This window comes from Perognathus longimembris, chromosome 2 (assembly GCF_023159225.1).
Source record: "Perognathus longimembris pacificus isolate PPM17 chromosome 2, ASM2315922v1, whole genome shotgun sequence".
Taxonomy (NCBI): Eukaryota; Metazoa; Chordata; class Mammalia; order Rodentia; family Heteromyidae; genus Perognathus; species Perognathus longimembris.
Window position 1 is genome coordinate 81,822,154 of NC_063162.1, and position 18,019 is coordinate 81,840,172.

The 18,019-nt window shown below is 40.3% G+C and overlaps 1 protein-coding gene across 2 annotated transcripts in view; it reads left to right on the top strand.

The window, feature by feature from the left end:
* Nucleotides 1-3,434: 3,434 nt before the first annotated feature.
* Nucleotides 3,435-18,019, top strand: part of Vstm2a (V-set and transmembrane domain containing 2A) — a 31,943-nt gene continuing 17,358 nt past the window's right edge. For both annotated transcript variants that reach the window (XM_048337807.1, XM_048337808.1), the window contains exons 1-4: nt 3,435-3,639; nt 5,523-5,689; nt 6,961-7,011; nt 10,059-10,395. In XM_048337807.1, coding sequence (XP_048193764.1) covers nt 3,561-3,639; nt 5,523-5,689; nt 6,961-7,011; nt 10,059-10,395 — 634 coding nt within the window. In that variant the 5' untranslated portion in view covers nt 3,435-3,560. The remainder of the gene's footprint in view (nt 3,640-5,522; nt 5,690-6,960; nt 7,012-10,058; nt 10,396-18,019) is intronic.

Sequence of the window (18,019 nt, forward strand, 5' to 3'; positions counted from 1 at the left end):
CATTTCTAGATCCATAAAAACTATCTTCCCATTCTGTAGGTACATTTTGACATAGTTTAAATATTATCTATATAGAAAATCTATCTTTATGTCTTCCAACATACAGAAAAATTAAAGTTTACATTTGGCAAGTAAACCTCAATTTTGAAAAATTTGCGAGCATAATATGGAACAATCGATTTGTTCTGAGCCTTTGAGAGTGAAATATGGTGGTTCCCTCATGTTAAAGGTAGGAAATACCCCCACATACCTCTGAGGAGACAAAGATAGTTCAGAGTGAAAACATTAGAAACTACCTTTCCAGTTGAGTTCTTGATAGATCAATATCTATGAACGCTTATGTAAAAGTCTGTACATCTGACAAAGGATGTTTGAGAAAGAAACCTAAGAGAATTTAAATATCCAGAAAGTGAATAAATGCAGGTGACAAAGGAAAATAATTGAAGGATTCATATAGATTTGATTATGTCTGAGAAAGGACCACAGTTTGGAAGAGAAAACAACTGTGCTAATACAGATGTTTGCATTTAAACAAAATTGAAATAACCAGAAGCTATACCAGGACAGGAAGATTCTTTTAAGTGACATAGTAAGATTTTATGTTTAGAAGATAGTTGATAAATAGGCATTTCTCAAAGAAGAGAACTGCAGTTATTTTTGTAAGATTTGAATCAGTAATCATTTGTATCTAGACTCAGAAAGTCATTTTTCCTAGTAACTTACCTTCAAAGTATAATAAAATAGTGTTTTTACAAGTACGTCAAAATAATGGTACTTTGTCTATGACAGTACCAATTGACATACTGGATATATTCATTTTAAATTAAATTTTCTTATTTCAAATTATTAATATAGAGATATTTTATCTTTAGAAGGCAAATGTTCCATAATGTAAATGTGATTTCAGACATTATTCAGTTTTTGAGAAGATGTAATAGATGTTTAAAAATGATAAATTATTCTGATATAACTTTGCAAAATTATAATCTATAAAGTAATTTTCATAAGAACAAAATATTTATCCAATTCCTTCTTTCATTTCTTCCTTTTTCTCTTGCCTTTCTTCTTTCTTTCCTACTTTGAAGACTTAGAACTTTTTGTTGAAAATGCTTGTACAGTTTCTTATACTTTCTTTCTACCTCTTTGAACTCATTTTTATTATACTTTTATGGTTCCAATGATCAGATTCCTCCATTTGAGGCCATTGAATTGCTTTGCCAAATTGAGTCAGATCTCTTGTTTAAAATGGATGCCTTTTTCTACATAGTAAAAACTCTTTTAACAGCTGGTAACCATGAAGTCTAAGTGTTTTCATGACAAGCCAAAACTTGTGTTCATGCTGAATGTAATCATTTTTTAACATACTGATAGGCATAACACTTAGGGCTGAAAAATATCTGTAATACCTAATTCCTGTAATGTTGTGTCATGTTCCAAGTGACATATATTAGTAATAATTACTATACTATTTTGAATTAAGTTATATCTCCATATGCTGAACTCCTTTTCCAAGACAGTTTTTGTTACAGTGATTTCTGGAAATGACAAACTTTAAAACTGTTTTTATATGATGTGGAGTCTAGTTTGCCTACACATGAACAGCACTGTAAAATGTAAAAATATTCCCCGTGGACTTGTTTCCAAAGCTGTTATTTATCCTGCCTCAACCCATGGTGGGAAACAAATATGTATTCAGAAAATAAACTGTACTGTTATTTTACTGTTGTACTGTTATTTAGTTATCAAGTGTTTTCTGAGCTCCCATGTTATTGTTGCATTACGAAATGGAAGATCAGTGGTTAAAAATCCAGCTGAGACTATTTTTTTTCCTGACAGGGAAATGCATTAACCAACTGTAAATTCTTTATCTATAGAATAGAAATACACACACTGCACTGGAGTCCTGGCAGCACCGTTAAGATTAACTCATGTTTTCAACTAGGATTGACCATTCAAGACATAGTTCGATGAATAAAGAAAAAAATTTAAATATGCACTGTGCTTATGGAAAATGATTTTAATATTGCTGAAAGGCTCAATTCCCTGACTAATGATTAAATCTGATAAGGATAAAGTCTTTAGTGTGTTGTACACAGTTGCTTCGTATTTTAATTTTTAAAAAGAAAAAAAAAGAAAAAAGAAAACATGAGTATGTCTCTGGTTTCCCTAGAGCAGAGAACTAGATTTGTTCCAGATTCTAACACTACACTGTGTGTGTGTGTGTGTGTGTGTGTGTGTGTGTGTGTGTGCCTAAATACTTCTTATTCATTTATTTCTGGGGAACATTACGTAATTATTGTTATACAAAAAAAAATAAAACCTGAAGAAAACAAAAACATATAAAGCCCCTCCTCTGCGCCTTAAGAAGGTGTCTACATAAATAAAAACCAGGAATGCAAGTGTAGGGTGGGTTTTCTATTTGCTTCTGGAAAATTCTCTCCGTTGGTGACTTTGTTTTTCCTACTTTGGGCCCCTCTGCCGGCTGGAGAGCTGTGGTGATGCAGGAAAGGCTTCTGCTCCGCTGGCGGCAGCTCGGCGATAGATTCCTGCGAAATAACAGCCTGTGATCCTAGTTAGAGCAGTTAATAACTGGTTAAGCGACATTTTCCTCGAATGGCTGTGATCGTGGCCCCCTCCAAAAAGCAGTCTGTGCCGCCCCATCCCACTCTCCCCTGGCCTCCCCACCGTGCCTCAACTTCCTCCCGAAATCCGTCTCGCCCAGCCGAGCCACCGCGGCCACCCTGCACACCCAGTCTCGCGTCCTCTTAGCGTCCGCGGGGCCCGAGGCAATGCGATCGGTGGGGGCGACAAGCAAATTTGGAAAATATAAATGCCTTTGCTCCGCGCCCGGACAGCCAGGCTTGGGTGGGGGAGGAGAGGGCTGCGCGGGGGGGGGGGGGGGGTCCTAGCACCCCTCTAGCTCTCCAGATGGAGATAGGGAGTATCGGGGGGGGGGGGACGTCCTAGCACCTCTCTGGCCCTCACCCCCAGGTGGGGGCGGCGGCCTCCCGGGGGAGGCGGTCGGCCCGAGCGCCCCGCAGGTGCACAGCCGCCCGGCGCGCAGAGAGTTAAAGGCCCCACCGCAGCCATCGCTGGGAAAGTTGCGGTGGCGCGTGGCGAGTCCGGGCAGCGCAGTCCCCGCGCCGCCCTCCGGCCCACTCCCCACTCGCCGTGCCGGCTCGGCGGCAGCGGCGGCGGCGTTGGGGCGGGCAGTGAGGAGCGGGCGGGCTGACGTGGGACCCGCGGCAGCAGCGGAGGCTGCAGCGCCCGCCGCGCGGCGGAGACACTTCCCCGACTCCAGCCCGAGCGCGCGCGGCCGCCGGCGCCCGGATCAGCCCCGCCGCCCGCAGCCTCCGCGCCGCGCGCGGTCCCCTCGCTCCCCGGAGCCGACGCCGGCCCCACGAGCAGCAGGATGCGTGCCTCGGGGCGCCCGGGGCTCTGAGACTCCCCTCGCCGGCCAGTTGTTGTTGGGTTGTTTTGGGGGTGCTTTCTGTCTCTTCTTTAGGGGGTGCGCTTTGGGGCTGTTACACTGATGTAACTCCCTTCCTTTTCTTTTTGGAATGATGGGGATCTTTTTGGCGTATGTTGGATTTGTTTTCTTTTCCGTCCTGTATGTACAACAAGGGCTTTCTTCTCAAGGTAAGTCTGTGCTCACTGTTAAGAATAATGTACATTTGCTTGTGATGTGTGTGTGTGTGTGTGTGTGTTACACCCAACGAATGGACAGGCAGGGGTAGCACGGTTCCCAGCAAGTGAGAGTCGGATTAGATTGTATGAATAGGGTTCTGTTTGGATTTTTTTTTCCTTCATTTCCTCTTTAAAGTTTATTAAATTGTAAACGAGGATTGAGAGAAAAATCTCCATCTCAATTCCTCACTGCCAGTCAGTGCTTGGCAAGGAGTTGAGTTCCTCAGTGAACACCGACACAGGTGTGTGTGTGTGTGCTTTGTGTGTGCAAGCACAGAGTAACCGCTTGTGCATACATAATCATCGGGAACACAAAGCTGGAGGAGGGGGGGCTTTCCATTGACAGCCCTTGTTTCCCACATAGATAGAATGGGCTTTAGGGTCTCTCTTGCCTGAGTCCCTGTGACTTCGTTTGCATGTGTGTTTATCTAACGACCCCTAAAATGACAGGACTTGCATTACAAGGAGCAGGGTGCCTACTGAACCCAGACCCCAGTTGTTTCGGACCTCGCAGGCTGCAGTGACCTCTTCAGCACCGCGAACAGATCACAACCCAGCTGCCAGAAAACTGCATCACAAATGCCCTGCTCCGCCTTTCAGTGTGAGCAGAAGAGTCCTTTGCAGATCAGACTTGCCCTCCTCACGGCTCGCATTCACTTCCAACACCCGCACAGTGCCTCCCCACACACACCCGAAGCTAGCTGGAAATGTCATAAAATTCTAAAGAGATACTGATGGCAGCTATCTGTAAGAAGCGAGAGCAGCATGCCTCCACCCCAAATCATTCCTGCAATACCCCCAGCTCTCTCCTGGTCCATCCTTTCAGGGAACCATGAGCCCTTTACAAAGTGTCCCTTAGACAAGATAAGCACAACCCATCGTGTTGTTAGATGGGTGAGAGCATTCCTGGTTCACAAAAAGCCTGCAAGGAAAAGGGGGGGGGGGGCATTTTTATGTTTGTGAGTTTTTCTGTTTACCAATAAATCTAAGGGAATCTTACAAATTAGCAATGGTAAGGTTAGCATTGGAAACATTTAACAAATTCTCTGTGGCGATTTCCAGATAATCTTTCATTGGAACTGAATCTGAGCATACGATTGTGTTATATCCCAAGATATATGACAACTTACCACACAATAGCATCATGGGAACAAGTGTGACAGTTATACAAACATACATATATACCTACATACATATATGTAGGTATACATATGTATACCTACATATATGACATACATATATGTAGGTATATGTAGCTCGAGAAGTGTGCAACTTGTTTCACAACTGTAGGGTTTGGAACATAGTGGCTAACCACTGTTTGTGATAAATCGGAAATATGCATTTTGACAGATCATCATGATCCACAGACCCTCTGCAACACAGACCCTCCAGTTAGTTTTCGATTGTTTAGCGACTTAGCAGCAAGAGGCTGTCCTCCTAGATCAACTTGACAGATGGTCTAAATTGTACCTCACTGAATCTCTCCCAGGAAGTTTTGCAGAATACTGCAATCTGACAAAAGATGTTTGGATCTTAACACTGGGCAGCTCTGGCTAAGAGAGTTATTGGCAAGCTTGTTAACCTTTCCATTATCTGGACTTGATCATCAACAAAGTGATTTAGGCAGGATACCAAAAATAAGACAAGCAAATCGCAAAGAAAGGGAGGGGGAAGCCCAAACAATCAAGAATGTCATACAAGGAATGTTGTTGCTAGTTTATTTCTGCATTTTGTTTGTATTGTTTTTCCTTTTAAGGGTTGGGGGAAATGTAGTGTACCCTCAAGGAGAGACATAGCCAAGAGGGGCGCCAAAAGGATGCACTTTTGTTTTGCAGCAAAATTTACTGAGTTCCCGAGGAACATGACGGCAACTGAAGGGCAGAATGTGGAGATGTCCTGTGCATTCCAGAGCGGCTCAGCCTCCGTGTACCTGGAGATCCAATGGTGGTTTCTGGGGGGACCTGAGGACCTGGAGCCAGGAACCGAGGCAGCAGGAGCACAGGTAATGGAGCCCAATAGTCTGCAGAGCCTCTAAGTCGGTCCCACTCCATCTTCAGTTCTCTGTGTTTCTAATCAAAGACCAATGCCCAAGACCCTGCCCTGTGAGATCCCTAGGGATTCCCCTGGGCTCACTGATAATGGACAATACCCAGGGATATTTAATGCAAAAAAAAAAAAAAAAGTGAGCCTGGATCTGTCCTGGTGACAGTAAGGCCAAACCACCAGGAAAGTCATCCCACTGGGCCTTTCCTGGTTCACTCTGGGCATGTTTTCCTGCTCCTCATATTGATTATTAACGTATCCAGGATGGCAGAGACAGCCCAGGGCACCCACCAAACCCCTTCACATACAGCAGAGTTGGGGAAGGGAATCTGCCAGGGGTCCTGCTGCTCTCCCTTCTAAGCCAGTTCTTCACACCTTAGCCTTTAGTGTGGGAGGGTGGGGGGAAGAGGGAGGAGCAAGAGGTGGGGGAGGGGGAAGTGAAGAGGAAGGAAGAGAGCAGTAGAGATGAGGGCAAAGGGAAGAGAAGAGAAGCAGAGGGAAGAGGAAGGGAGGGGAGGAGAGGGGAGATGAGGCGATGGTGAGGAGAGGAGTGGGAGAAGAGAGGAGATAAGGGGAGGAAGCGGGGAGAAAACAGGAGAGTGAAAGAGAACAGTGGACCAGAGGCTGTAGAAGGGAGATAACGAGAACGTGGGAAGGGAGAGAGAAGAGGAGGTGGAGAAATGAAGGGAAATATGAGAAAGCTGAGGGTGAGGACAAACAGAGGAGACAGTTGGAGCAAGAAGGGCCTCAGTTGTGACAGAGAGAAAAGAAAAATCCATGGAAGAGACCCCAGGGCTGAGATGGCAGCCCCCACAACGCTACAGAAATTGGCTGGTGAAAACTTTTCACCTACACTCCCGCCCCACCCACCTTTGCCTCTGTCCCTACCCTTGCCAGAACTGTCTGTCCTGATCGGACTACTAGGAAGACTGAAGACAACCAGCCCCGCCCTCTAAGCTCAGCCTCTGCTCTGGGGTCCCGGGGTGCGGGGTGCAAGGACCTCGGGTTGTTTTTTTTGGGGGGTGGCGGTGAAGGGACAGCAAGGCTTACGGCATTACCAAGGGATTCGATGTGGATGAGGCTGAGTCCCTTCCCTTTCTTATTCCTACATCCACTTAACTAAAAAGTGCCACCCAACAAAGGCTGGGTCTTGCCGGGCGCCACTGTGCCACCGCGCCAGGGGCTCCAGGACTCCTGAAGAACTTACGCATTTGCGTCCTTGTCCCGCAGGTGGAGCTCTTACCCGACAGAGACCCGGACAACGAAGGGACCAAGATCAGTGTGAGTGTCACAGGGACTGGCGCCTTGACAGGGCGCGTGCCCCCTCGGCGCTCATTCTTAGCCAGTGGATGTTAGGGGTCAGCGCCTTTGTTTTCCCTGAAAAGAGCAGTTTTGCAAATGCGAGAGGCCACTGGGCTGTCTTTTGCTTACCGCGTTAGGGACATTAAAAAGTGAAGGAAGTGGATAGTCTAATGCATAAAATTACATTCTAAGCGAGGTAAATAGCTTTTTAAATGGGCCAGAGGAATATTTTGCTGTCCTAGGAATTAGTATGACTATCCTCTTGTTTTTGTAGCAGTTATGTAAATGTAAAAGCGACCCATGGCAATGTTGATATCCAGTCAATATTATGAAGATAATTATTCTTTAATAGGAAGCAGAATAGCAATATAAAAGAACCCATACGGAGAAAAACCTAAACCTTAACTGGATTTTGAAATTGTGATTCAATAAAGGGATTCAATTTTAGGTGTCATTCACAGTGCAACTAATGTGTTTCTAATGCTCGTATTCAAAAATTTTCAAACGATGAACGTAAATACACACCCAAACCCTTTAGGAAAGGCAGATGGCTTACTCAAAATATTAAAACGTAGTTCTGCACCTTTGGCTATGACATTTAGTTTTTTTTTTTTTGGAAAATGAGGAAAACAATGAAAATCTTGTTTTATTACTATACCTAAAGTGAAGCCATGTAGAGTCATTTTATATTAATAATATTGATTAGCAAACATGTTTTCACTGCTAGAAAGAAAATAATTATATAACACAAAAGGAAGAAATCTCTTGGGCATGAATATGTTATTTATATTTGGTTTTAGAAATTTGAAAATCTGACATCTATGTACACTTCAAAGGAAAATTTATACTGAAGCTCTTATGCTAACATAAGAGTACAAAGATATAAAATAGGGAATCCATAACTAAAAGTGTAAAACTACATTGTATAAAGAATCAAAACCTGCTTTGAATGTATAATCTCAATAAGGAAGAAGTATCAGATGAAGATAAAATACAAAACAGAAGCTCCTATTCATCACTCACCAAATCACTAGCTTTTCAAGATATCTCATTTTCAATTATTTGTATCCAAAACAGTCATTTTTATGCAACATTATATTGGTAAAATCAATTAACTGTTTCCCTTAAGTACTTCATTTTTTTCACATGCCTGTATAGTCGGACAGATTGCCGGTTGAATAGTCTGTCTTTACCCTCTGCCCTTGCCAATATAATTTGAAGACCAGTGACAGGTCTAAGAAACCACAGATATATATGATGTACAGAACTCCTAGAGCATGAGCTATGGCATGGCTTTGAAAATGTAGCAAAATGAGAACAGTTCCACATACAAACAGAGGCAGAGTGTAATTCATCCCCAGTGTGCCCACCAAATAACCTTAAACATATGTCCTAATTATTAACTTAGAGCTCCTGAGGAACCTTTTATAAGATACCAATAAGGCTCTGCCCCTTTCATAGGAAGATTCAATATCTCTGCATTAAGCTGAGCAGAAATGATTTTTAACAGCTACCAGATGACTCAAATGTACAGTTAGTGGTGAGAATCACCGACTCAAACTGTTTAAGCTTCAGTCTACTGTAAAATGAGGCAATAATATCAAAAGTACTCTGATTACCTTAAACTTTACAGGAGTCTTAACCCAGACTGTATGTAGAATTGACTTTTATTACAGCATTAGTATATTTATTTGTAATTTTGTATGCACATAAATACATACCTATGGTGGTCCAAATCTTAGTCTGTTTACACACTTATACACATCTCTGTATGTAAACGATGAATGAATGCTTCTCAGGTATTCATAATCATTTATGGCCATTTGAAACTGCAATAGCTGTTGAATAAGTATAAAAATAAGTACATTTCTGCCTCATACTTCACTGGTATTCTTTTTCAAATTCAACCAAAAAGTTCTGAATGTCTAATGAAATCTACCTTTCTATCAATAATATATAGCATATGAGATAAATCTGTTGTGATGATACATACATTTCATTACCCTGTATGTGTTTTATACTTAATACATATTAGATAATTATCTTGTAAATCCTGGATTAAAATGATTGGAAGAAGTTAAAAAATCAACTTCAATTTTGAAAAATCCAATGAGGCTATCCCAAATTCCTATAATAGCTTGGGATAAATGCTCTGAGCTATAAGAATTATCTGAACCTGAACCCTGCCATTTAATTGCTGTAGATTGCCTGCATCAAAAGTTTGAAAAGGAAACAAAAAGTTGGTGACCCCTGCCTGTAAATGTAGTTACTCCAGAGGCTAAGATCTGGGAGTCCTGTTTCAAAGTTAGCCTAGGCAGAAAAATCAGGAAGACTAATCTCTTAAGTAACCAGGTAAAAGCCAGACAGGAGGTATGTCTCAACTGGTAGAACACTATCCTTGAGAAAAAAGTCCAAATGAGAATGAAAGTCCTTTGAGTTCAAGCCCCAATAGTAGCACACATATTCACACACACACACACACACACACACACACACACACACACACACAGAGTTCAGGAAGGCAAATATTAATATCCAATTCTATCTTAACTATACCTTTAGCAGTAATCCCAATGTAAGGATAAAGAACATCCCTACCTAAACTATTAAAACCAATAAAATAGTGTGATCTCCCACATTTGAGGCGAGGGACATTAGTTTACGGTCTCCAGTGAAGAAACTTCTGTTGTACAGTTGGCCTGAGTTAACCAAGCTGCGTTAACCAAGTAGAAGCCAATCCCATGAAAAAAATGGTGGCAGAATTATTAGGATCTGGGAAAAATGGACCACCTGGTTGCTCTGGCACTTGCTGAGTTGATCTCATTATCCCCATAGATTGAAAGTAACATAGCGAGTAGGATAAATAAGATCTCCATATCTGACGTTAAGGATACAGAAAGACCTTGACAATGTCCATGATACCAGTAAAACCCTTTGATTTTTCCATCAGTAGCAAGCTCGGGATACACAGCAGGAACGCAGTGATTTGATGCAGCATTTTATTCTTGTTCCCTGCAATTTTTCAGACAGTGAAAGTTCAAGGCAATGACATTTCCCACAAGCTTCAGATTTCCAAAGTGAGGAAAAAGGATGAAGGTTTATATGAATGCAGGGTGACTGACGCCAATTACGGGGAGCTACAGGAACACAAGGCCCAGGCCTATCTGAAAGTCAATGCCAATAGCCATGCTCGGAGGATGCAGGCCTTTGAAGCCTCACCCATGTGGCTGCAAGATATGAAGCCTCGCAAGAACGTGTCAGCAGCTGTCCCCAGCAGCATCCACAGCTCTGCCAACCAACGAACGCACTCCACCTCCAGCCCTCAAGGGGTAGCCAAAATCCCCAAACAAAGTCCACAATCAGGTATGGAAAGCCATTTTGAGCCTTTCATTTGGTCACTCACAAACTCTCCACAGAAAGTTCAGTGAGATAGAGTAGACACATTTGCATTTGGTGGCTTTTAACATGAAGTACGGGGACGTGAGCCATGCAGAGTGCAAGGCTGACCCACTCAGAGGATGTTTGGCCCCAGTAGTCTCTGGCAAGTGCTTCTCATTCAGGAAGCCTAAGAGCTGGACTCTGTTTTTTTCAGTATTTATACATCATCAGAACAATAAATCATGTGCTGTTGGTTACATTATAAATGCATGTTCATTCTCTGCAGATTTATGTATCCATAATGACCTAAATTAAGAGCCTTTTACTTAATCAAAATGGAAATGAAAGAGTCACCACATCATCCACATTTTTAGCGACCCATCACTTTAAGCAGGACTATTCTCCAAGGGCTTTTAATTTTGGAACAGAGACTTCAGCTGCCTGTGATGAAGTTAATGAGGGTGCTGAAAGGAAGCGAGAAGGGATGAAAGGCAGCAAGTGGTGCAGGGAGAAAGTAACCCCTGTTGACATGCCTGGGACTTCGATTTGGAACCCAGATCACACATTTCCTAGATCAGCTGTGCAAGTTAAAGCAGATTTCCTTGGTAGCATTGATTTATACAATCACTCAGCCAATAGGAGCTCACTGACGTTTTAGCCTCAATGTGCGATAAAGGCTGCTCGGAACCAGCAGTCTTCTACCTGGCCCTGTGGATGTCCTGATTTTCTTACACACAAATTTAAAAGGTTAGGTTATAGGCTAAAGGAAGTGTGAAAGCATTTAACTCATGATCTTTTGTGTTTTACCTTTTATACTAGTAAGCCATTGAAGAATTATGGATACTACTCTTGGTGATAGAAGATTATTTTGCAGATATTCAAAAGGTTTTCAGCAATTAACAAATCTGACTGTCTCACTGGCTTATACCCACTTATCCATCTAACCAGTCATCTACTGTCCCTCAAACCCAAATGTATACATCTCAAAAATCATCCTAATCAAGTATTTATTTGATATATATGGAATGTATACATTTATACATAGACAAGTAAAGCTTTTCTAAAGTGTATGCCAAGAATGTGGGTAAAATTCACTGTCATAGCATTTGCTTAGGTTTGGTGAGACACTCAGCTTAATCCGAGAAAGGCAAAAAAGATAAACCAATACATATATAAAATAAACTAATATTTGCCAACATAAATTAACTCTTTATGCTTTTATTCCCTAAGGGGTATAATTTGTAGATTTGGCAGCCTGTTGGCTCTTCTTCCCAAGATCTTACATTAACTTTAATGTGGACCAGTAGTTCACCCACCATGCCTTGCACATGGCAAAGTATCAAGCTGAGCCTCTCAGAAGTCCAATTTGCTTAGTTTTTGTCTTTTCTTTTTGTCCTTTCTTTCTTTTTTTTTTCTTTGTCTTTTCTTTTTTGGTAGTGGAGAATCGAACCCAGGACATTGCACTTGCTAGGCAAGCGCTTTGCTACTGAGCTACATTCCAGCCCCCTTTTTGTCCTTTTTCCTTAAACTTTTGCTTGAACAATGGTCCTGCAGCTATTCCTTTGCGTTCTTTTTTTTTTTTTCTAAAGGCTAGCACTCTACTACTTGAGCCATAGTTCTATTTCTGGATTCTTGGTGATTCATTGGAAATAAAAGTCTTAGGGACTTTCCTGCCCAGGGTGGCTTTGAACCATATCCTTAGATCTCAGCCCCCTGACAAGCATGAGCCATCAGCACCCGGCAGGTTTTGTTGTATTTTCATTGTTATCACCTCTTTTGTTTCCCAAATTTAAAAAAAAAGTCACCAGAGCTAGCAATGATATTATTGTTTATATCTACCTCTGTTACAATTCTATAACCACTGTTTGATAAGAATTTAATGTCTTAAAATCTCCCATCTCTCTTTTTTCATACTACCAAAAAAAAAAAAAAGCAGCTAGAAGCTACATGCAGAATTATAGAGTAACCTCTACCAAGAATTTACTACCTAATTAGTTAGGACTCCAAATCATAGAAGTGAAATTATTATCCTGCATTGAATATTCCCAGCTAGAGAACATAAATCCTTTCTGTGGAATAAAATCGAAGAAAGGACCTATTCCAAATGAAAGAAGAATATAATCATAGAATGAAACATTCTGTTTCTAAAATGTTTTCTTAGCTAGGGGATTAAACAATGTCATCTAAAAGTATATTTCATTTTAATATACATTTTAGAGACTAGAATCCAATGATAAACTCTAGAAATCTTCAAACAATTTTTAACCACAAATTATTACTCGATTTCCACCTCCCAACTAGCCTTGCTGTTATGTACAACGCTGTTTTCTTTCTAGAGTTCACGATCAAAGGAGAAAAGGAATGCTCTCTCATGGAAGTCCTTGCGCATTAAAAATCTTTTGGTCTGAAACTTAGTCTGCTCAGAACAATGAGTAATCTGGGCTATCTCAAAATATTTAATTGTTTTCCTTTCCACCAGTGGGTACTGTAAAATATTTGATCTCCCTTGATGAACACTCTGCAAACTCTCTTTCAGAAATAGCCATTCATTTTCTGCTTGCAAAGTATTAAATTGATACCCACATCTTGCTTTCTATTTACGTATTACAGTCACTGCAATGCCTACACCTGCTTTATAATTTTGCTTTACAAGTTTTCATATTATATTCAAATAAATTTATTTTGATGCCCATGCTTCACTTATTCATTCATTTATTCATTTTCCTTCTGATTAGGAGCTTGTATGCCAGAGCTAGAGACAGAAAAATGGAAGACATTTATTTTCTTCAAGGGATTTACATTTTAAAGTTTGTGAGGAAAAAAAATTGTAAGTTCCACAAATCATACTTTTGTAATTCCATTAGAGGCAAGACAGACATGTGCAGAAATAAAAATTAAGATGTTCAGCTTTCTTCTTTGTGGATTACACTCTTCCACTTGAGCCACACTTCCAAGCCAAGCTCTTGTCTAGTTAACTTATGGACTTTTCTGCTCAGGATGGCTTTGAACTGTGGTTTTCTACATCTCAACCTCTTGTGTAGGTAGTATTACAGATGTAATCAGTGACCATCTCACACTATAATACCAAGCTGTGCCATTAAAAAGTGATCTACTTGGCTTTTCCTTTTCATCATATTTTTTACCTAGTTGACTATTTAGACTAACATACTCAACTGTAAATTCATACTATTTTCCTGTCAAGTAATTTATTCATCTAGCAAAGAAAAATACTAGCTGAAAATAACTTCACATAGAATTTTCACATTGCCATCTAATAAATATCTTCTCTAAAACAGAAATTGACATGAAAGAAGACAGGAAAAATAATATATGACCTATAGTACCACAAGAAAGATTAAACTATCATTTAATATGGCTAGTGCTTTTTTTTCACATTTTCCCAAATGTTAGTATGCATGTGACTTTCTGCCTTCATGGGACTATTTTATTTATCTTTATACATTTTTTCATAAATTGCAAATAATTATACATTTTTAACCTTTAAAACCACTTCTACTTCCTTCTACTTTCATGTTGTAACCAATAATTGCAACCAAAGTAATGAATAAAAATAGTAAAGCAGAAGGAAAACAAAACATGGCTTTCATAGTCTCTGATAAAGTTCTTATTCCCGATTTTTGAACCCTCTCTAGATATACTTCAATCCCTCCCTTCTTTTTATTAGCAAATGCAAGGGGTTTAGAAAGATAGAGGGAGTATGTTTAGGGGGATGTTTTTGTTTTCTTTTTATTTTGTTTTTGTCATGGGGCTTGAACTCAAGGCCTGGGCACTGTTCCTAAGGAATAATTATGTGAAAACACATATAAGAGAAGTAAATTACATACCATGCAATAAAGCAGAAAATAAAATTCAGTGAGATTTAGCTCTATGCAAATAGTTATCCTAAAGAGACTGCTCAGCTTGCATTCTCTTCTTGGAACACAGAAATGTAGTAAGGGTTGAATAACTTGATCTTGCAAAATTGAAAATACTTGTTTGTGTGCGAGTATGCATTTCTGACACATTTTACCATAATGGCACCATAAGCCCTATGTACTTACATTTAAAGAAAACACCAGCAAGTAAAACAAATTTGTTAAAAAAAAATAATCCACAAGCTGTATTATTTCCTAGCCTTAATACAAGGAGAAAATACACAAAATTCTTGGACATCTAAAATGCTACACAAATATATGGTATTATGAAACATCATATTGCATATGGCAAGATAAAATTGATGTATCGTAAACAGAATTTTATCTTTTATATGACCATGGATATATATTTTTGGAACAAAGGTATTATTCTTTCTATGTGGAAATAAAAGACAGAGGAAAATTTCAGTAAAAAGATAGAGAATGAAAGGCACGGAAATAGAAGCTAAAGGAATGAATGTTCGGTACATGTTCTGGAGAGGAGGAACCCCCGATTCTAGCTGTTTGTCTGAGGTGAGGTGCCTGAGGTGAGGAGAGAGGAGACTGGACTGGAAGGATGGAGAGAATTTGTACAAAGAAAGATGGAGAAAGAAGACTTTTCAGAGAGGCATGGGTTCAGCTGTATGTGTGAAGTCTCAAGATGTCTACCAGGATGAGATGAGCCAGTTGCTTTTGTACAGAGAGCTTAGAGAGCTTCAGTTACAACCCCAAATACCCAAAATACTGTCTACTTGTTTCTGTATCTCTCATCAAGGAGCCCCATTTGTTTCAGAAGCTGTATTTCTCCTCCATAGACCTCTGCTACCATCTTCCTTTGCTCTTTTGCTTTTCTTCTACTGGCTACTCTCACTAGCAAGCTAACAAGGCTGAGAGCATTCTTATGTAGTGCTTCCTCCATATCCATCCTAGTTGAACCAGATATCAGAGTGTTTGTGTCACCTACCCCCCAGGAGAAGCCACATGATGCTCTGTTGCTCCTTCTTTGTGCCCCAGTCTCATGGCCTTTCTCTCTGGTAAATCCCAATGCAAATGTTCTCTTTCAAGTCACTGGAGTCTACTAAATTCCCAGTTCCATACCCTCTTATACAAAATGGTGTTTTCCTTGAGCAGTAGCCTTGGCATTAACCTTCTTGTTTCTTTTGTCTACTTAAGCTGATTGCCTGTTACAATGTCCCTGCTTTCTTTCTTGACTTCCCCTCTTTTTCTTTTTAATTTTATTTTTGGCTAGAACTTGTGTTTGACCCTGGGCCCCGTATTTGCCCACGCATAGCTTGTGCTCTATTAGTTGAGCCACACCCCATCCCAGTTTGTTGTTCTTTTTTTTTTTATTTTTTATTTTTTTTGCTGATTAATTAGTGTCAATGACTTCTCTACCAGGATCGTTTTACACAATGATTTTTCAGATCTCAGCCTCCCGACTAGCTAGGATTATAGATGTAAAAACCACCAGCGCCTAGTTCTCAATTACTATTTCATATCATTTCTTTTCTCATTCTTGACTTTCTGATCTTATTTTTTCTATGGTTTTTAACCCATAAGTTTTCCTTAGGAAATTTTCCAGTTCACATATCTATTGTTATTGACTTCTTTTTGGAGCTCGAGACTAGGGTTCCCTGTTTTCTCCTCAACATCCCCACATATGTTTCCTTTAAGTCCTGTGGGAAGTTAAAAATGTTCACATAATTCTTGACACTCTGCCTCTTAAGACCCTGATTTCCTTCCCCTGCAGCTTGGGCTATTCTGAAACCACTTTGGCCAATAAGATATGAAGACATGGTGCTGTGCTAATACGAGGCCTATTATCATAAGGAAACTAGCAGTTTCTGACAGGACTTTTTAGAAAGTTAGACCTCATACAAGAATTGCCACTATTTGAAGGGCATTTCCTGAGTAGAGCCCTTGCCAGTGCAGTAGGCCAGTGCAGAGGACCACTTTGGACATAGAGCTTTCCCAACCTGCATCTGAGCTCAACTCTGTTGCAGCTCAAGTGATTAGTCCAGCTCAGCCCACACAGCACAGAACAATGTGGGACATAATAATTGCCTTTCATCAATAGGTACTGGGTATTAGTGCTTATTTCACAGCAATAGATCAGACACAGAAAACTCAAATATTCAAAGTTGAATTTATCTCTCTAGCTTTTTCACCAAAAAACAAATGCCCTCCCAAAACAAAAAACTTCTTCTTATTCTCCTCAACACTGGCTTTATTCTTGACATAAATCCTGTTTGCTTTCTTTATAATAGCTCTTAATATTCCTTCAGTTTCAATTCTAATACAAGTAACATTTTGCATTAGCCCATGTATTAAATAACTACTATTTCCAAACAGCACTACTAATTCTTTAGTTGAATTTCTTGTTTCTGTGGTGTTTCTTATTATTATAGTTATTCTTCTTGCTTGCTATCTCTTAAGTGTTTTTCAAGTGGTGCCTTGCCTCTACAACTCTGCAAATGTTGTTCCTCTGAGTCTTTTTCCCATGTGTTGTATTCAAATGCAAATTGTTTATGAAGCTCTCTCCTGTTCCCCATCCAGGTTTCCTGAAGCAATTTGTTCTTGCTTCCTAAAAGCCAATGTTGTGCCCTGCATTGTAGATATTGCCTTTTGGGGGTGTTTTGTTGTCATTGTTGTCCTTGTCATTCCTTTGTTTGTACCTGTCCTAGGGCTTGAACTCAGGACTTGCATGCTGACCCTTAGCTTTTCTTTTCAAAGCTAACATTCTCACACTTGAGTCACAGTTCCACTCTAGCTTTTTGGTTTTTTTACACTGGAGTTAAGAGTCTCACAGACTTTCCTGCCTAGGCTGGCTTTGAACCACAATTTTCAGATCTCAGCCTCCTATGTAGCTTGGATTACAGGCAGGAGCCACCAGTATGCCCAGCTGTGATTCCCTCCCTTAGTGCCTTAAATCCTACATTCCAGGAAATGCCTCAGTCTCAGGCAATCCAGGATAGGGACTGTCTTAACTGTAACTTGCCTATAGATATTAATGTTGCTACTTGCAAGAATCTAAGAGCAATCTAAATGCATAGGTCAAGTGGAAATCTTATTTGAAGGACAAAGTAACAGAGAGAGGGACAATTTATATTTCTCTTTATATTTTTCCTTTTTTCTTTCTTTACTTTGTGGGAGGGGCAGGTACTGGGACTTGAAAATCAAGAGCCTTTCACTCTTGCTGAGCTGGCTGTTGGTGTTCTATCACTTGATTCATACCTGCAGCATGTCTTTTGCTGGTCTTTTGGAGATGGACTTTTCTTCCTGGGCCGACGTTGTACAGCAGTTTGTGAGATTTCAGCCTCCTGAGTAGATAGATTATGAGTGAAAGCTGCCAGCACTCAGCTGTATTCTGTTTCTTATAATTCAGTTTTCATTAACAAATAGCTTTGAGAGGATGAAAACCCCCAAAAGTGTTTCCCGAGAAATGAGTAGTACAGAGTATCATGCTAGACTTTACAGGAATCCTATGAAGTGTTCTCAGACAAGCACTATGATCAGCACCCACTGAGTCATATATTGAAGGACCATTCCATGTTCATATATTATGGGAATCTCTAGCTTTACCATTTTGTCTTTTTGTTGTTGTTGTTTAAGACAAGAATAATTACTTTAGTATGTGTGTTTGGTGTATGTATGTGTGTGTGTTGCTCTAAAGTATTCTCTATTCCTTTGGAGAC